At 35.1% G+C, this 21,607-nt stretch overlaps 1 protein-coding gene across 1 annotated transcript; it reads left to right on the top strand.

Annotated features, from left to right (window-relative positions):
* Nucleotides 1-66: 66 nt before the first annotated feature.
* Nucleotides 67-20,403, top strand: E(z) (histone-lysine N-methyltransferase E(z)). Its single transcript, XM_068762142.1, has 16 exons — nt 67-237; nt 334-517; nt 1,199-1,414; nt 3,205-3,341; nt 4,132-4,292; nt 4,528-4,691; nt 7,729-7,829; nt 9,773-9,902; nt 10,843-10,932; nt 11,354-11,484; nt 12,578-12,726; nt 13,200-13,306; nt 16,073-16,250; nt 17,018-17,208; nt 18,703-18,868; nt 20,020-20,403. The coding sequence occupies exons 1-16, from the start codon at nt 163-165 to the stop codon at nt 20,078-20,080; spliced, it is 2,241 nt and encodes a 746-aa protein (XP_068618243.1). The 5' UTR covers nt 67-162; the 3' UTR covers nt 20,081-20,403.
* Nucleotides 20,404-21,607: the final 1,204 nt, after the last annotated feature.

Genomic DNA, 21,607 nt, shown 5'->3' with positions numbered 1-21,607 from the left:
GCACTCGAATCATTATCCAACGACAAATGCTGCTTGACATAAAGTCTACTCTCCCGGCTCGCGGGTTTTTGTTTTTACTGGCTATTGTGTTAATTTTTTATTTTTGCAATAATATTTCGGTCATAATTCAAGTATATCTGAACGTTCTGTTTAAATTGCTTCATGAGTAAATCAAAAGTTTCAGCAGAATGGAAAAAACGTGTGAAATCAGAATATATGAGGCTTCGTCAAATGAAGGTAAAACTTCGCAAATGATTTTTTTGTTTTCATCGAATACATTAAATTCTTTCTCTGTTAAAAAGAGTAATAAATCTTGTGTTTTTATTATTTTAGAGATTCAAACGCGCAGACGAGGTAAAAGTGGCATGGGCTCGAAACCTGCGCATAATGTCGGACGCAATAGAGGCCCGCGAAACAGAAAGCGTTGAGCGAGGAAGGAAACCGTTCTGGCCCCCTCCGGCAGCTACTCCTAGCCATGAAAGTCTGATGAAGCGAGCCGAAGTGACCTATACAGATGGTGAGTAAAATGTTGAACAAAAGCATTGAATGTTAAGTGACTACATAAAATGAATACAGGACCGATTGTGGTCATAAAGCATTCAATTAAAAAGAAATCTTGGTTATATTCTAAGAATTCACTTTTGTTCACGTTATAATTTCATGTGTCATTCACATCACCTTTTAAATTACTATGTAACTACATTGTAATTACAGTACATGTATTTTCTATTTCTGTATGCCTTTTCAAAACATTTATTTTGTGGCTTGAAATAAAATTAAAATTTTGGAAAACACGTCAAACTGTCAAGATGCTTGGCCACCTCTGCTATAGGCTACCTGGTGCCTAGTAATGAGACGGTAATTTTTATTTTGTACATTACTTCCCACCTTCATAATATGTTATAATCTAATTAACCTATAAAGCAATCAAGAAATGCCTAACCCTTGGACACCTTGGAGATGAGATGCTATATGTCTTAATTATAGCTTCAGTTATTTCACTATGCAATCTACATTGGGTAACATTGTAGATTTAAAAATTATTGAAGCTGTAAATGCCAAACTGAGCTCTAAACCTCCGCCAACAGAATATGTTGCCTTTATCTTATCATAATGGGCATTAATTCATATAAAAAGCTAGAAAACAGACAATGCATTATTTTTTTTCAAGTTCTAATATAAATTTTATTTTTTTCAGCATCCGGAGTAGTCACAACACAACAAGTTCCAATTCGTATAATAAACTCGGTCAACCCTATTCCAACAATGTACACATGGGCCCCTACACAGAAAAATTTCATGGTGGAAGATGAAACGGTGTTACACAACATTCCCTACATGGGAGACGAGGTCTTGGACCAGGATGGGACATTTATTGAGGAACTGATCAAGAATTATGATGGAAAAGTTCATGGTATGTTCTAAAATGGGCTTTAGCCAATTTGGTAGGATAATATATAATTGTGTTAGGGGGAGAGGGAGAGGTGCCTGGTTGGAGAGGGTGAACGCTGTGAACACTACCTGGTTTTCAATATGATGATGCTAGCACAGAGAATCGAAGGAATGATAAAATTTTTGAAATGAAACTTTTCAGTAACTTGGTTTAATGAGTATATACATCCTTATACGTGGTTATTGTTTATTGGTGAAAAGCTTTAAAGCAGAGTTTCCCAAACTTTTTTGTGTCGTAGACCCCTTGCCATGTTTTTCCATGTTGGGTAGACCCCCTACTTACCTGATATTGATTTCCTGTAAATTTCTAATTGTAGTGTTAAAAACTTAAAGTAAAAACACATGTTAATTAATATACTTATTAATTGAATTTAAATTAAAACTACTTAAAATAAAATTTTGTATCTGTTATGTAAAATATAAGTAACATTAAATAAACATAAAATAAACTATAAATAAAATAACATAAGCAATAAGTCAATCTTTTTAGTGAGAAGGATGAACTCGATGCTTTAATAATAAATTATCAACATTTGGCATCAATTTTGTAAGGGTTAATCTTAAATCTTCTCGGCTAATGATGTCCAGTCTGTGGACCCCCATTTTCATTTCATGGGCCCCCAAATTTTTTTTCGCTGATGTAGACCCCTTGAAGGTTGTCATAGACTCCTAGGGGTCGATACAAACCACTTTGGGAATCACTGCTTTAAAGGGATAAATTTGCAACTTGTTTGCTGTTAATTATTGCATCATCATTGTTTCTGCCCATAGACAACCACTGCAAGGCATAGCCATCCCTCAAAGATATCTATGGTGTGATACCATAATCTCTGTGTGAATTATATATAAGGCTGTGTAAGGAATCAAACCCGCAACCTATGATCTCAAGTTCAGTGCCCACTGATGGGCTACCACTGCTGGAATTATTGTATAGTACATGTTATTAAAAATCAACAGTAACAGAAATAATAAATAATGTAATGATAAAATAGTAGAAAAAGCATTTTTATAATTCAGATTACTTATGTATTTAAAATGAATTTTTGTTTGTTATCTGTCTCTGCGGACTATGTATTGCCAGAAGTTTTTTGCCTTATGCATTCAAATAGAAAATATTGATTAATATAATATATCTCAGAATTATCACTTTATATAGAGTGATTTCAAAAATTTTTAAAGATTTAAAGCTTTTTCTTATATTTTCACATACACCTTTAATGCTTTTATCCATAACCTATCAGCCTGTATATCAGAGTTCCTCAAACTTTTTTGTGTCGTAGACCCCTTGCCATGTTTTTCCATGTTGGGTAGACTGTACTTACCTGATATTGATTTCCTGTAAATTTCTAACTGTAGTGAAGTTAAGTGTTAAAAACTTAAAGTAATAAAAAATAACACATGTTATTTAATAACTCTACAATTTACACAATTTTATTAACATACACAATAATTTTTTTACTTTATAGGTACTTCTATAAATAATGTAAATGTTTTGATATTATAAGATAGTATGATGTAAGTAAATAGGTACTATCAGTGTATGTGTTGAGATCCACAATCATGGACCCCCATTTTGATTTCATGGACCCCCAAATTTTTTTCGCTGACGTAGACCCCTTGCAGGTTGTCATAGACTCCTAGGGGTCGATATAGACCACTTTGGGAATCACTGCTGTATATAATCATCAATAATGTTTTAATTAACGTAATGATCAAATAATAAAATTGTTTACTTAATAATTGTTCTTTCAGGTGATAAGGAAGGTGGGTTTATAGATGACCAGCTTTTTGTGGACCTGGTTCATGCATTGATGACATATCAGACCAAGGATGAGGTGGCGGAAGAGAGAAAAGAGAGGGAGTTGCGGAATTCAAAAGAAGACAAAGATGTGAGTGTAAATGTACATATGTATTAAGTTTCCAAAGTACATGTTTATTATTTTACTTGTAATCTGTAGCTTTTTAAACAATGAAGTTTAATTCCAAGATATTTACTCTCAGCATTTAACAATATATGAAATGATGTCTATTAATATATCTTTTTATTTTGAAAACAATATAGAAAAGTATTTTTCAACCTTTTATGAGACATGCCTATGTAACGAATATATTTTTCTTATATTAAAGGGAAAGGGTTAAAATCGTTTTGAGTCCGCTTTTGAATTGCTATCTTTAATTAAATTGTCCCTATGCGAGGCTGGACCCTATATTGGAAAATATAGATAGTAAATATATATAGATAGTAAAAAAAATTGATGAAAAGAAATTAAGAAAAGAAAAGCAACAAATCAAAAGAGCCACTGTAATGAAAAAAATATGAAGACACAAAAATTTCACCAACTTATTAATATATGTATAAATAGTAGTTACATACATGGTAACACAAGTTTTAACTCTAATTTGAATTAATTGTTTTTTATGTTGTGTATGTAGAAGTGTGCTGATGCCTGTAACAAAGTCTATAGTTGTCAATAACATTAGATTATGTCCTTTTAAATAAATAAAATTTTTGAACAAATCTATTAGTTCATTTTTGAGTATAAAGTAAAAGAAGTAAAAGGAGTTAGAGAAGACATGTGTACATTTTAAAGTATTCATTAAAAATCATAAATGAATCTAGCCAATTATTATTTTAAGTGTAAATAAAATTAATTTGTCCAACATTTCTTTTTCTTCCAGAAAGATACTAGCAAGGATGCAGAGGATAAAGACAAAGAAAAAGAAGAGGGCAAAGAAGGGGAGAAAAAGGGAGTGGATAAACAATTTCCAATCTTTATCATATTCCAAGCTATCAGCTCTCAATTCCCCGACAAGGGTACTGCCCAGGAACTTAGAGAGAAGTAGGTGTTTTTCTAATTACTTTTGTTAATTTCCCTGCGAAAGAACATCTAATATATGTGCCAAGTGTAAATTGTTTTTTTTGGCTTGTGATATGCCAGTTTTTGTTGCAAATTATTTTTTAGTCGTTGTGCACTGGTTATCGTCATTATTTCAAGCTGGCCCTAGGAAGAATCCCCATCATTTGTTGAAAGAAGAATATATATATGGCCAGTGTTATATTTTATCCTTGTTCAGGTATGTTGAGCTGACGTCGCTGCGCGACCCGGATGCGCTGCCCCCGGAGTGTACGCCCAACATCGACGGCCCCCTGGCAGAGTCGGTTCCTCGCGAGCAGACCATGCACTCGTTCCACACTCTGTTCTGTCGGCGCTGCTTCAAGTACGACTGCTTCCTCCACCGTGAGTACATAGCATCTGCCATACAGTCCGCCATGCGACATGACATACGTCTAAAATATCTAACAATATTAATACTTTTAACAAAAGAGAGTAGTAAACCTATAGATCATATGTCTATTCCAGTGGTCAGCAAACTTGCATTCCAAATATATAGGGATGTATAAATAATACAGATTGAAGTTTATTTGTCAGCAAATTTTTTTAATATATCATACATATTAACAGCCCATAGGCCCCTAAATTCTTGCTGTACAAAGTCTAAAAATAACATGATAAGAAATAAAATAAAAAAGGCATTTAATAGTGTAGTTATTTATATTTTCAAATGGCTCTTTCTTGCTGTAATAATAGCAATGTAGTTATTGATTATTTCTAAAGGCATTAATATTTGGAGAGGGTGGATCATGCATCAATTGATAGTAAATGACCAACATATTCAATCCTTTAAAGTTTTCACATCGATTTACAATCATCCTGTATAGCCTACTGAGAGTTAATTATTAGGTAATAACCCGGTATGTTTAGTATATTTTTTCATTACACTTATTTCAGATGTAATACTTGCTCATTAGACATGGGCCTTGGTCATAGATTTCTCTACTAGCGTTTGCTATAGAAACATTTTTATGGACATAGTATTAAAATCATACAAAAATACAGTTTTGCTAAATATGTTTCCCGAAGATGTTATTTATTAAAATATCAATTATCATTGTCGGGTTGGTTAAGCTTATTTCTGGAAGTAATCAGTAAAAAATATCATCTTAATTGTATGGGCACACTTTGTGGTCATGTATTGTATTGAAAGATGTGATGCAGTTTCTATGAAATTTAACTCTCCCGGTATTATTATAAATAAACAACAAGTAGTATAAATAATCTAAAGCAATTATTATTAATTTGTCCACAAAAAAATTAAGAATTGAAAGTTGACTATTGATTTTTTTTACTCAAAAAAATCGCTTTCAAAAATGCTCTCTTGTGGCTCTAAAATCAAATCAAATCACTCTTTATACAAATAGGCTGATACATACATCATAAAATGTTAGTGTTGCCAGTGCTTTAGTAAGCTACCACTACTAGCTCGAAGGGCATATCTGTTAAGAAAAGACAGTGAGAAACTCAACAGTTGCTCTTTACAAATACACCTATCCCCCGATTTACACGATTTATATGTTCGTGAGAAAAACGTAAAACGTAAAAATTAATAAAAACTTTCAAGTCAAAACTGTGTATATCGAAAAGCTTGCAGAAAATGCATTATTTTGAATAAAAATTTGTATATTTTCTTATTCTAATGTTTATTAAATATAAAGTTATGCAAATTATTAATAAATTAATAATGTGTGGCCTGTCAATAATTTTTAAAATAATTTATTGTTCCGTTGATTAAAAATGTTGCTCACCCCTGCCCTAGAGTAATATGCCATAGGACAACACGAATATAATATTACATGAAACAGTTTGTGGGTCACTGGACTATTTATTATTAGAAATAATTATTTATATTTATATATTGAATTACTTTTATGTATATATTTATTACTGGTAATAAGTTATAGATTCATAAATGGTTTACACAATGGACAAATTATTTATATGATTACCTATCTGTACAAGTCAATGTATGTATATTTCGGAATTTCAGAAATAGGAAAAACATTAATTTAAATTTTATACATTTTTGTAATTGATTGATACAATATATAATTGTAATATTATATTATTCTGACAAAAGCAAATCCAAAAATCATAGAAAATTGGTTGAACCATTCTAGGACTTTTATGGTTTTATATATGTTATAGATTATGTGAATAATGATATTGATGTGTTGATGTTATACATGGGGCTTACGAGTGTGTTATTCTGTTTGGCTGACAGGAAGTCAGGCCTCAGGTAAGCCCTGTCACCTCCAACTGTATTAAACCATCAGCCTTCGTTGATTTTTGCTATTTATGCAGCCGCTGAAACCCGATTGGTTGACCCCATATATTAAAAAAAAAAAACAATTCTTTTCTCCATGCATTGCCATTGATGCGAATGAGAAATGGTTGAGATGCACCCACAAAATATTCGGTGTTGCCATTTACTTTGCTGAGTTTATTTCTTTGTGCATTTCCTGATTTTATTGTCTATCCATTACATCGTTTATTGTTATAATTAATTTATTATTAGATCATTGTATGTAGTTATGTTTATAGATTTCAACATTATATGTCTAAGATTTATGGTGATATTTAAAAAAAATATGTAAACTAATTCGCTAAGAGGAATGTTCCATTCATTACTGGTAACTAATGAAGAGAACATTTGTATGAATGTGGAACATGCATGTAGTAAATATGTAAAAAAAACATTTTATGTGGTATTTTAACGGTAAATTATTAATGTTGCCATGATTTTACTTTATATATATGTTTGACAAAAGTCACCTTACAAAATGTAATTTTTTTATGAAAAATTATAACAAGACACTGATAAGCAGATGACAGATATGCGTCACTACTTTTTGCGTGTTCCGCTAAATCTCTGTCTCCCCTTACGAGTGTTGCCAGTGCGTCGTTATATATAACTACCGACGTTTAAAAATATTCATCTACCCTCAGGAATTATATTTTTGCAATGCTATATAATCTACCTATAGATGCCCCCCCCCCTCCCGCTGTAAGGCATCAGCCACACCCAAAGATCATTTCAACAGCCTACCTACCTCATGCTGTCTGTTCATCTAGCTTGGGCTACCCACGCCGTATCTACTGGCTCGTGTTTGCCACTATAGAATCTGCCTCTAACGGTGATGATGAGCTCCACCTACTGCCATTTCAGACGAGTAATACTTTTTGCTATATTGGGATGAATTTCATCACGTACTCAGTTAATTAAAAAGTTTCCATATAGCATATTGCACAAACTATTTATATATAAATAACGGATTCCAAATTTAATTTTTTTTTTATTTGTAAGTTTCGATATATGCCGGAATGAAAGTGTCTGAGTGTGTGTGAGTGTTCGTATGTACAGTAATGGTTAAAATAGGTTTACAAGCGTGCCACCCCGGGCCGAACTTGACGAAGCGGAAGGGACCTGATCTGAAGCCGTTCTCTGAACCGTGCGGGCCCAACTGCTACATGCTCTTGGTGAGTTTCACGTTTTTTTGTTATTTTACACTTGAAAACATATAAATTGTTCCACAATACTAAACCAAAAAAGTATAATGGGCAGTATTATCACACGAGGCAATTTATAGTCAACTGTGGTATGGAAATAGAAGAAATATAGATATACACCAATACCTCACTTTGCGTCGTGGTTACGTTCCAAAAAAACACGACGCAAATTGAAATGACGCAAAGTGAATTAAGATTTTCTAAAGCAAACCATGTAAAGATCGAAGATAGGTTCCAGGGTTACGAAAATACTAGTTTTTAAAAAGAAAATTGAACAAAGTAAACATTTATAAAACAAGCATTATTTAACTGTGCGAATAAATAAATTGGGAAAATATATACCTTTTTTGTAACCAAAAACAACATGTAAAAATTTATATAAATTTATTATTCTCTTTTTAAAAAAGCACAACACACTACATTACAAAACAGTACGTAATTGAAACTGAACTCTAAAATTAGCAAAACAAAGTGAAAATAAAACAGTATTCAAATTGCGTTGTTTTTAGTTAGAAAGAGAATCCCCGAGTTTTGATAGCATAGCGCGATTAGAAACAAAAGTGTTGCCATCTTTTGGAAAAAAAAGAAAATTTCAAAAAAAAAATAAAGATTCGAATCCAAAACAACGCAACCTCGAAAATCTAATGACGCACAGTGAAAATTTGTATTAATTAAACAGCGACGCAACTTCGAAAAAAACGCAAAACGAAACGACGCAAAGCGAGGTATTGGTGTATACAATCGTATATATATATTTATATAGAGTATAATACATAATACTATTCAGATATGAAAAAAAATCTTTACCAGATTTTGTGTTATGCCTTTTGTACGCAGGAACGAGAAATGTATATGTATGTATCCCAAAATAATCCCGCAAGACATAGGTGACCATTGGCCCGTAGATGCGGCGTGGTAAAATTTCCTGATGATTTAGTCAAGATTAGCAGTCGAAGAAAAGATAATTTTGTTGTGCTTGTGGCTAAATGTGAATAACTGTTCAAAATCATCAACATTTCAGCTGTTATACGTCCACTGATGGACTAGGTCTTACCAATAGATTTACAGTAGCTCTATCGTCGACGATCACCTTGGTGGTCATCAGACCAGGTAGACTTCCTGCGCTGCGTTTACCGCTTTGTGATTGCCGCTCCAGATCCTGAGGGCCCCATCTGTTTCCGATAAGAAATAATCTGTGTAGAAGCCATATCGACATCTTCAGCGGCGCATCGAACAGACGAATCTCGCACCAGATTTCTCTGTATATACGTCGAGAGAAAGAGACAACACTACAATATTTCTCGGCTTGTCGGCTGATGATTTTTATTGGTTGAATATTGTTTTCATAGTTTTAACCCTTAATAGCTTGATTTACGAAAGTGATTTTTTATTAATACATCTCTGTTTGCTTGAGGGTCTAGATGAAGGGAAAAATAGATTTTTTTTTAATTTCGTTGGAGAGAATATTATACAACAGTGAAATTCGTACAGCCAACCTATATTAAAAAAAGTAATAGTAATGTGAACATTCGGTTTAAAAGATTGGTATCAAAAATGAAACTCTGGGTTACTAAGGGTTAAGAATTGTTATAAATATATGCTAAGTTTGATCAATATACATTTTATTACACTTTACATTCACACGATCAGGTAAGCTTCGTTTCACCACTGTCGGAGTGTCGTATGAAGGTTCTGAAACACTATGAGAAGCCTTCCACACCGTGAAGTTTTTTCCCACGAAGCTGTGAAAGCCTTATGGCTAACAGCATTAATTTCTTTTGAAACAATACAATCAATGTACACACTTTTACTTTAGATTTCGTGTTGTCATGTCAACACATACCGGTCGTAGAAAGAATCCTATATATATGTTTTAAATAGGAAGTCTCTCTAAGATGTAAACCGATCGACAGGAGGGCATGAGGGAGAAGTTGGCCCGGGAGAAGGCAGCCGGCGAGGAGGACAAAGGCAAGACGCACGCCATGGACTCACCCAACGACGCCTCCTCGGAGGACAGTAACGATAGCAACCGCTTCCAAAAAGGTACGTAATGCATATTAAAATTTACAACTTTTTATAAGTGTTAAACGACTCTTTTTAATTTTTAAAGTGCGGGTCGTATACGCCCCACGCGGCCTTAATGGAAAATCTTCAAAAATCGCCGCGGCACTAAACTTGTTAATTATGAACTCCCAAAAACTTTTGAATTTTTCCTTAACCTTCTAACTGCCAAGCTGTTTTGGCCTTGACTTCCCCAGGTGCCAAATGGAAATATCAAGTGTAGACTTTCCTTATGTGAAAATTTGGGATCTTTACATTCTATGAATGAATATAACATATTATGTATATCATTATGTACTGAGACCGCCGGCAACCTTCATGGCACTTAAAGGCAACAGAGCACTCGGTGTGCCATGAGGTCGCCGGCGGGTCACGTTTTTGTAACACAGAAAACACGATAGGTTTTCAAAGCCAGCTTTGAAATATGAATAAGTTGTGAATTCAATACAAAGAAAGGTTTCTATATACATATTCTAATGTAAATTTTATATAAAAAGTGAGGCCGCCCGCGGTCTCATTGGCACCCGTGGTAACCGATTCTAAAACATGCTGAAAATCGTATACCATCCCGTGATCCAGTTGCTAGGTGCCTAATGAAGCTAATAATTACCGGAGGGTCGGAAAAAAATTATATTCCTTAGATGTACAGATGAAAAATTGTGAGGTAGCCGGCGGCCCTCACGGCACCTATTGTTGGGTATCGTGAGGTAGCCGGCGGTCCTCATGTCACTTAAAAGGTTAAGTAACCGTAGTAAGTAACCGTAAGTAAAAATAAATACTTTAGAACATCATTGAGATTTTTGCTGATAAATCTATGATTACTATTACGTTCAACAAAGAATTTTAAGATACATATAATCAAATTTTAATATAGTTTTATGTCTAATTTTTAGTGATGTAAGGAAGCTCTGTATCATTACAGGCAGCAACAGCAACTCGAGCAACAGCAATTGGAGCGCCGCCGGAGGGAAACCGGGCGAGACCTTTGCGGAGCCCGCCTACAACGCGCTCGGTAACACGCGCACCCGTATAACACACGCAACGAACTACACACGCAACGAATAACACACGCACACTCGTATAACACACACGAATAACACACGCAATACGAATAACACATGCAACGAATAACACACGCAATACGAATTACACACGCACACGTATAACACACGCACATTAACAATATACGCACACTAATACGTTCTTAGTAGTAGTAAGTGGACGCATGCGACAAGCATATTCACATGTAGGTGCATATATGAACATATGCGAAGACATTTGTACATAAATGTACAAATAAACCCACACATACTCGTTTTTAGACACACATACAGAAAAACATAGATGAAGCGAAATAAATGATATCAAAGAATATGGTGAAGAAAGAGAGAAAGCGTGCAAAAAAATATATATATATGTACGTGTGACGCCAGGTCTGTCGGTGGGCGACACGGACTCGGAGTGGACGGGCTCGGACCAGTCGCTGTTTAGGGCGCTTCATAAGGTCTTTCCATCCAACTACTGCGCCATCGCCCAGGTCATGCTCTCCAAGACGTGCCAACAGGTAAAGATATTGCAGATATCTTTTTATTTTTACTAATTATAATAAAATATTCAAAAACCTTTGATTCAAATTAACATTCACTTTGAATTACTTAAAGATGTGAAGATGGGAAGTCGTGGTGATCATCGTGGTGATTGGGGGAAAGAGTCCATCGGCTAAAAAGAAGGAGAAAAGATCCTAGTCTAATCTTTATTCTTTATACAATATACAGGGTGATTGATTATAGCTGAAGAAGCTTTAAACGTTTGGATGTATAGCTTATTTGTAAGTAAAAAGGTTTTAAACTTCGTTCCAATTCATCGTTGTATTGATCACTCTAAAATATGTTACATCAATGTTTACCGAAGAGTCGGGTTTTACTGAAACTTGAAATCAAAGCGACCTTCATAATGAAATCCATAAACTAAAATTATTTTTAACGTTTTAAACTAGTCATGATTTATGAAGAGACAACCACCAAGAGATAAACGCTTGACGCACATGTGATGTTTGAGAACAGACGGTCTGACGTTTTTATATCTTCAGTCCTTGAAGAACAATCCTTATTGAGAACTCAAGTTATGTTTTATTATAAGTAGTAAATTCAACTAGTTATCTTTAACTTAATACAGTAAACCATGTGTCCTAGTTATTCATTTATAATTTTTTTTTAATTTTGGATCATTTGTTCTAATGACTTGTATGTCAGATGATGATTGCTAGTAGGGTAAATGTGATAAAAATATAAATCAAATTGAGCTATACCCCCTATACCTTACACATCATCTTATATAGCATAACATCTTTAAGCTAGGAAGGTCCGAAAGGCTTCCTATGGAGTACATAGATAAAACACACACGTGTGTGGTCACACTTTAGAACTGGATAGGCCACACGCTCCGAAGGGACCCTGATCATATACCGAAGCAAGCCCTAGAATGGAATCCTCAAGGAAAGCGAAGACGGCCGCCCAAAGCAAACCTGGTGGACGATCACTGCAGAAGTGAAGGCAGTTGGAATGACGTGGAGCGAAGTAAAGCACGAAGCTCAAGACCGTTATCTTGGGGACATAGGAGTAAATGAATGTGTTAGCTTTCAAGAATTTGTTTTCCAGGTGTACACCTACTGGATTAACACGGGACAAGAGGAATGCCGTGTGGAGGCCGAGCTCACGCCGCCCAGGAAGAAGAAGAAGAAGCACCGCTTGTGGTCCGTGCACTGCCGCAAGATACAGCTAAAGAAGGACTCCGCGAGTCACCACGTGTAAGTTAGGCTTCCCGTCCTAGAAACTGTCGTAATATTTATATATGACTCACATGCACTCACACAACATATACCCACATGCACTTGCATATATACGTAGATGTATATATGCAAGTGCATGTGAGTATATATTTATATGTATCTTGTAGTTGTTACTGTTGCACATCCTTTATGTGCTATAGAGTTTATTGAGTAACTTTCTTCTATAAAGGATTATGATACTTTTGCACATCCTCACATGATGCTATAAATTGCTCCCCAACGGGCTCCACGTTGGGAAACAATGATCTAAGTGGGTATTTTTTATCAACAATACATTGTAAAAATTATTAAAGGCAAAATGTCCTATTCCCAAAAATACGATAGGGTGTAGAAGAAGTCTAAACAACGCGAACCATTATAAAATATAAAAAGAAAATAATATAAGATAGAATAATTATAAAAAGAAAAAAAATGTTTTATTTTTGTTTCAGGTATAACTACACGCCGTGTGACCATCCTAACCAGCCATGCGACAGTATGTGCCCGTGCTTGCAGTCGCAGAACTTCTGCGAGAAGTTCTGTCAGTGCAGCAGCGACTGTGAGTTCAACCAACAGCCTGCGGGACGTTTTATTACCCACACCTGTTATTTATTAACGCTTACCTTTAATTTATACTGTTAAGAGTCATTGTAGGGCTCCAAATAAAATGCCAGTTATGCTTAAGTGTGTTTAGTCACAGGCGTATACTGATTATTCGCATAACCTTTCGTAACTTCACAAACACTAGAATCTATTTCGACAAACTGCAGAATCTAATTCCACAAACACTAGAATCTTATTAAACAAATAGTAGAATCTAAAACCACAAACACTAGAATCTAATTCAACAAACAGCAGAATATAATACCACAAGCACTAGAACCTAATTCAACAAACTCTAGAATTTATTTCAACAAACACTAGAATTTATTTCTACAAACCAGTGGCGTAGCTAGGGGGTGGCAAGAGGGGCGGTTGCCCTAGGGCACCACGGGCAAGGGGGGCACCCAAATTGAAAATATTTTTTTTGATGAACAAAAAAATGTTAAAAGAAAAATGAAAACCACGATTTTAGCTAACTAGCGATGTCAGAGTTCAGATCTCCAGTGGGGCCTTTTTTGCCAAAAATGACATATTCAACCGATTAGTGGGGCCCTAAGAACATTTACAAATTTAATATATGCCGAAACTGGTTCGGTTTGTTAGTCAGAGATTTTTATTAGATATATAATATTTTTTGGGAGTTGGTATCTTTTGTGGCCCCAAAATTAAAAATCAAGAATTTAATGAAATAGGCCAAGAATTTATTAAAATAGGAAACTGGCGGCATATTTTTATTGAAAACGAAACGGTTTGCAGCTATTTCAATAGACCTAAATCATTTGTTTTAACGCAAACAGTCTTGATGACTTTCCATAAACATTCGATATTTTGTGTATGAATTATTAAATCGTTAGGGTCAACAAAGTGTAGATTGTGGTGACTGTTTCGCGACGTAAACGTTTGAACTTAATTGGTTGTATCACCTCTAATAATAAGTCACTATTTGGATACCGAAATAACATGTACTTTAACAAAATATACACAATCTACAGTACGATGTCTATGTGTTACTTTCAGAGCACTATTCTCAGTGTATATGCAAATTGCCCAAATTATCCATATTTTCTCGTTTTGTATAATTCGTTTATGTTCATTTATTTTTTGCATGTAGGGGTTGGTCCACCTCCACAATCGTATCAAACAGCCCAAATTTATTGAAATAAGTATTAAAAAAACCATAATCGAATTTATTAAAAAATATATAGATTATACCAAGGCTTCTAAAACTGAATTTCGGACTCTCTTGCGTGTCTCCTGAAAATTTTAGGGGGTCGCGAGATTTCGATAATAAGAATTTCTTTTATTGAATAGGGTCGCGAAAAACTTATAAACCGAAAGGGTATCGCGAGTTAAATAATTTGAGAAGCCATGAATTATACCATAAATCGCAGACCTGCTTACATCTGTTTCATCCGAAATATACTTCATTTTCATGCCTAAACAATTTATATATAAAATGCGCATAGTGGCTGAAATCGCCATATGTTAATTTTCGAAATTGTGTTATAAAATAGAGAAGTCTTTTTCTACATGTTTTCTGTGAACACCTCATTCGTCCGTCAATAGCGTGGCGAATCTTCCCTTTTCAATATGCGTGGGTCAGCCGCATTCACAATATTTTACAGAAACATTTACTAGTCGGAGTTGGTCATCAGGTTCAAATGCATCCTGTTCGGTTTATGTTATTTTTAAAATTTCGGCTAATTTCTTTTTACAAGGTAATTTTTTCGTTTTATTTTTGGGACCCTCTCCCCAAAGCTACCAACGCCCGTTTTTTTAATCCTTTAAGTTAACTAAATATGTGTTTGGTAAAAGTTTTTCCTTCAAGATAGCACCTTATATTTTTTTGTAAATTTTGACCTTCAAGATAGCACCATATGGCGTTTTAAGAAAAAAAGGTTCATTTGAAGAGAACACATATAAAGTTTTAAAAAAACACCCTAAGAGAACACCATATGGTCTTATGTGCGTGAAAAGATAAGGCCATTGGTTTCTGAAATCTAAAATTTTTTAAACTCAGTAAAAAAATGGGGGGGGGGGGGCACCTGACCACAATTTTGCCAGGGGCCCCAAATATTCTAGCTACGCCACTGCTACAAACACTAGAATCTAATTACACAAACACTAGTATCTAATTTCTTAAACTCTAAAATATAATTACATAAACACTAAAATCTTGGACAGATGTTCTAATATGTGTTAAAGTAAAGCATTAAGTGTTGCAGTTATAGTGTTATTTTTAATTTATTAGCTATTTTACTAAAATTTTTCCAGTTTTTTCTGCGTGATAATGTACAATTGGCATAGCTTCACGAAAATTAAAAAGAAGAATGGCCGTTTTGCAAAAAATTTTTATATATTTTTCTGACATAGACATTATCGAAGTCTATAAATTAATGAATGATTTTAGAGATTGGCAAATGTTATAGCAGATGTGAAAAGGACGAAAGGATTGGCTGATTAAAAAAAAGTTTTTGAAATGGAAAAACAGTTTAACCATCACTCAAATTTATATGTAAATTGTATATTTTTTATTACATATTTTTTTCTCTGTACAATTTTATTATAAAAGAAATAACTTAATGTTTTTAATAATGGAAATATTCGAAAATAATCTGTAGTGTTTATAAAAGTTTGAATTTTTCTTATGTATATCTTATGGATGCGTTCTGCATGTTTTTGTGTGTGTATATATAAGTGACGCGTCGGTGTGTGTGTGCAGGCCAGAACCGGTTCCCGGGGTGCCGGTGCAAGGCGCAGTGCAACACGAAGCAGTGCCCGTGCTATCTGGGCGTGCGTGAGTGCGACCCCGACCTGTGCGTCGCGTGCGGGGCTGATGCGCCCGCAGCGCCCGCGACCGCGAGGCACCAGGCCTACTGCCGCAACGTCTCCGTGCAGAGGTATTGCCCCGCTGTTACACGATACCACCCCGCTGCTACACAACACTACCCTGCTGTTACACACCTCCGCCCCGCAAAGTCTGCTACACACCTTCTACACAGGTCTGCTCCCCTGCTTCACTCGCCACTGGTATCACCATCATATGACCAACGAATCGCATACTTCCATCCTCAAAACCTGGCTCTGCCATTTCTACCACCACACCCTTATCATTATTACATATTATCACTACTACCACACATCAATGCTTGTACCACTGAAACCATCACCACCACTACAAGCTCCACCATCACCAATGATACAACTATTATAGGAGCTATGATAGGAGGATACTTTTATGCTTCTTTACACACATCAATATACAAGCATATAACTGGTTGAATATACAGTACCTAAATATCGCACATCGACTTTGGAAAGAGACAATCGGCTAATTTCGGCTTCGTAGAGCATTATCTCTGTCCCACACTACCTATGTGACGTTTTGTCAGTCGTGCGACAGAGATAACGCTCTACGACTGTCTCTTGCCAAAGGTCGATGTGCAATATTTATCGCCGGGCATTGTGCATGTATTTGTAAGTTAGTGAATGACACATGAACTGGAATAGTTTAGCAGCTAAACTTCTATAGTTTATGTAATTTTGGGATATTGTTCACTTTTTCTGTTCAATTTTGTACGAAACTATTCGAATTACAATAAATACTAAGGGTGTATTTACATGGATTGATTTTTGAGTGGTGATAATGTTGTGATTTGCGTGCCAGGGGCCTCCACAAGCACCTGCTACTGGCGCCGTCGGACGTGGCGGGCTGGGGCATATTCCTGAAGGAGGCAGCTCACAAGAACGAGTTCATCTCGGAGTATTGCGGGGAGATCATCTCTCAGGACGAGGCCGATCGGCGCGGGAAGGTGTACGACAAGTACATGTGTTCATTCCTGTTCAATCTTAACAACGGTGAGTTGCAACAGAACACACCCAGTTAAACACACACATACATTTTTATCTTCAAAATAATAATAGAAACTGCCGGAAACAGTTGCTCTTTTCAAATGTAAGTTAACAATTTTGAATGCATACATTATGATATAAACCCTATAAAGGGGTGACCGAATCAAATTCTACACATTTCGATCAAATAAAAACTCTTGAATACACCTATCCCCCGATTTACACGGTAGATTCGTTCCTGAGAAAAACGTGTAAATCGAAAATTAAAAATTTTCAAGTCAAAACCGTGTAAATCGTAAAGCTTGCAGGAAATGCATAATTTTGTTATTATTATTTATGTTTAGTTATGATTTTTTTAAATATTTTTAGGTGTACACAGAAATAAAAAGAAAATGTATTGACGTTAAAATTTTTAATATATTACGGATACACTGTTTTTTTATTTGATTACAGTACATTAAACGGAAGAACAAAAAATAAAACCAAAGGTGTTTTATTATCCTTAGTCACTGTCAGAAATTACTCTTATTTATTTATTTTTCGGAATCGAAGGTTCGAATTCACTTTCATCACTCGAAGTTATTTGTGCCGATTCAATGTTTGTAGCAGAAACATTTACATTATGAGAGATGCTAATAAAATCGGTTATTAAAATAAAAAAAAAAACTTATTCGGAAAACCGTGTAAAAGTGAAAACGTGTAAAACAAGTACCTTGTAAATCGGGGGATAGGTGTACTATAAGATTTATTTAATAATATACTTTTAGTTTTAGATTTAAAACAGAGAAACAGAAGATCTAAGATATCTTGTGAAACTTTATTATTTATGCATACACTTAGATCTGTAAAGGATTTGTTAAAATAAAGCGAAGAAATCTTTTTGTTAGAATATATAAAAAAAACAGTGCGGGCTATTTTTTAACTTAAAAGCTGAAGTCTGTAGTGACAGTGGGCTGAAGACAACGCTCGTACAACATAGATGTTGGAACCATTTCCTTCCTTAAAGGATTCCATGAGAAATATTCTTAAAGAAATGTATTATGGTTGTTTCTCAAAACATATTTAACAGTATATTGTTTATACTTCCAAATTTATATAGTTAAAAAAATAGTGCCACAGATGATAAATACAAGAAATTTAAAATAAACACAAAACACTTAAATTTCGTCCTAAAAAGAGAACAAATCCTTTATAGATCTGAGTGTATGCACATATAAAGTTCAACGAGATATCTTAGACTATCTTTCTTCCTAGTTTTAAATCTAAATTTACGGATCTATAACTGAATTGACAAGACGCACATGAGATCTTTGAGGACAGACGGCCTGACGTTTGTCGACCTCCCACGTCCAGGGTGGCAGGACGTGGGAGGTTGACTTTTTTAAGGATTATTTAATAAACCCAAGGCGTATTGGACTATGTTGACCCTAGATACTCTTCTCTGAAAAAATTAAATTATCTATTCACAACACGAGGTGATGAAATCATGTATTTTCTCAGATTTCGTGGTGGACGCAACGCGAAAGGGCAACAAGATCCGTTTCGCGAACCACTCCATCAACCCCAATTGCTACGCGAAAGTGATGATGGTGAACGGCGATCACCGCATCGGGATCTTCGCCAAGCGAGCCATACAGCCCGGCGAGGAGTTGTTCTTCGATTACAGGTAAACCATCTCTATATTGACCTCGTTGAGTCTACCATCTCTTCGGATGAGATGTGTCATACTTGAGAAGAACAAGAGAAGGCACTCTGTGGTATTATCTTGCGGTTAATCATGTAAAATTACATATATAGCGTGAAGGTAAACACGTATTTTCTAAAGTGCAATATTGTACAAAGTTTTTTTTTAAATATTCTTTCTCTTACCTTGTTTTCGATGATTCTATACATACATCCTTCTACTTTCACCTTCCCTCTCTCATCCATCACAATTTTTCTCTTTATTCTTCTTCATATTTTCTATTATTCAGCATACAGCATTCACCCGCATTACTTTCATTCATCGCCTCCCATCCATTGCCACACTTCCTGTTCATGATTTTGTTATGCCTAATTGCGTCACCCTCCATCCTGCAACAAAACCGCAATAAAGTATAGCGGCTCTCCACTTCCAAAAGGGAAGCGATGTTCCTACCCATTTCCACTTTTGATTTCATTCTATGAAGTTATTCAAGGAGTGACAAACCAAAACATGTTATTTCCTTGATGTCTAACTTTTCACACACCAATATGGACTTATGAAGTTGAGAGAGTAAGTGTGTTGCTTCAGCCTATGGCTCCGTCATATCAAAAAGTTCATCCTAATATAAACACCTGAATTGTATGAACACTTGAAAATTAACACAGTGCGATAGAAAATTAAAACCGATATCAGAACACTCGGCCAATACCGGCTTAAATGTATACCTTCAACTAAGTGCCAAATTAACGCTATACTGGTAGCATTATACAGACGGAAAAAAAAATATTAAAAAATGGCCAAAAAGCGGCAAATACTTTGTCGTCACAATTAAAAAAATAAAAGTTCAAAAGAAGTACTGTAAATGCTATTTAATTATACTATTAAATTTTAAATTGTCGGTTGATATGACAATATGATTTATTCTAGTTTGGAACATCATGTCAAATTTCAACTTACAATAACAATAAGCATAATTTGAACCACACCAGCCTAACGGACGACGTAATTTTACCGTATACGAACGGTAGTCAAACGACATATTGTTATGGCCTATGTCCAACAGTGGACATCTTGAGACTGAAGTCGTTTTTGTATTTCGTACAGATTTGTACAGTGTAATTTTATTTTTTCAGATATGGCCCCACAGAGCAATTGAAGTTTGTTGGCATCGAGAGAGAAATGGAATTCTTATGAGATCAAACCAAACAGTGACCCGTCTCACTCTAACACGCGCTGTCGAGTGACCCGTCTCACTCCAACACGAGCTCGTGAAGTGACTTGTCTAATATTGCACGGTCGAATTAGGTCCATGGGTTGGGGCTAGCATGCTATTGTATTATAAGAAATACTCAAGGACTGTAATGGTTACTGAGAGATTTTGTTACGAAAACTTTGTTTTTCAAGAAAGTTTCTTATTTTATCTGTACTAGTACAGATGTCGATTCTTTTATCGACATTTTCTATCTAATTTTAAACAATGGCGTATCTAATTTGTTGATTGTATCACAAATTTTTATTTTAGGTCATCAAAGTATGCTGTTGTCCCTTTATTTAGTATTTCTTTGGTTAGTTCAGTGAGTGTGATATGGTAGTCTTTTGGATAACAAAGTTGTTGAAACAAAATCCTAAATAAGTGTAATAAAAGTTAAAAAATGTCTCATTGCATAATAAGATAATTAAAAACATTTTAATTTGACCCAGCCCGTAGACCTAGACTTGTCTGTGCCTATATAAACATGTGCTTGTGAGGTGCCGTCTCACTCTGATACATGATTGTGAAGTGAATTTGTGATATAAGTGCTCTTATTATATTCGTTAGTTTTAGGAAGTGTAATCATAGAATGTAAGTATATTTGATGTAAACATTTTGAAATTAACTAATGCAAGTCGTTATCTCAAAAATCGTATGTTCACAGGAGCTTAGGTAAATATATTTAGTGTTTCTGTTAAAGTATATAAATAAAAAAGCTAGAAAGTTGATGAAATTTCAAATATCGTCATTTTAAATAAGAAAAGGACCAATATTTACCCACTTCCGCACATGCAGTTGTAGTCGTGCAACAAAGTGCACCGCCCGTCAGCCCGCTGATAAATGTGCATGCGGCAAACACTCCAAATTACACAACTATCACCGCTAAATCACTCAACACGTGTTTCATCCCTCCATGGGGCATCTTCAGGAGTTATGTTACACCGATTAGTGCCAAACACAGTCAATGGTCATTTTAGCCAAAGCTTTACATGATGACGAATACAGCATCTTCCAGCTACCTTAACTATGTCATCAGGTTACCAAGTGGAAGGCCCACCCACACCAAGTCTACTGGCTCATGGTCACCGTTCAAGAATCTGGGCCCCAACAGTCATCAGTTGTATGAATGATGTCATTCCAAATCCATTTCATATGAGCAATTCTTCGAACTACGTCAGTGACCTTAGTTCTTCAATAGATCTCCTCAATTATAATTTAATAACTGGTTATACAAATATAATAAATATTTGTGCATATTACAAAAAAGGCACACAATATTCATGAAACTGAAAGATGTGGTCGCTTACATTGGGCCTTACAATAAGTATCAGGGTAACCCAGAATTATGTAAAATTATGCTCTGAATTTTGCTGTAAGATTGAATCAAAAGTGCCAGGATGCTAGTAGCACCGGGCCAGTCATAATAATGATCTTTAGCCAAGGTCTATGGCTTGCAGTAGGTGTCTGTT

This window comes from Battus philenor, unplaced genomic scaffold (genome assembly GCF_028537555.1).
Source record: "Battus philenor isolate CCGP_79_NKW_IND1 unplaced genomic scaffold, ilBatPhil1.0.hap1 SCAF_16, whole genome shotgun sequence".
Lineage (NCBI taxonomy): Eukaryota > Metazoa > Arthropoda > Insecta > Lepidoptera > Papilionidae > Battus > Battus philenor.
The sequence above is the reverse complement of the archived record's forward strand: the minus strand, read 5'-3'. Positions and strand labels throughout refer to the sequence as shown.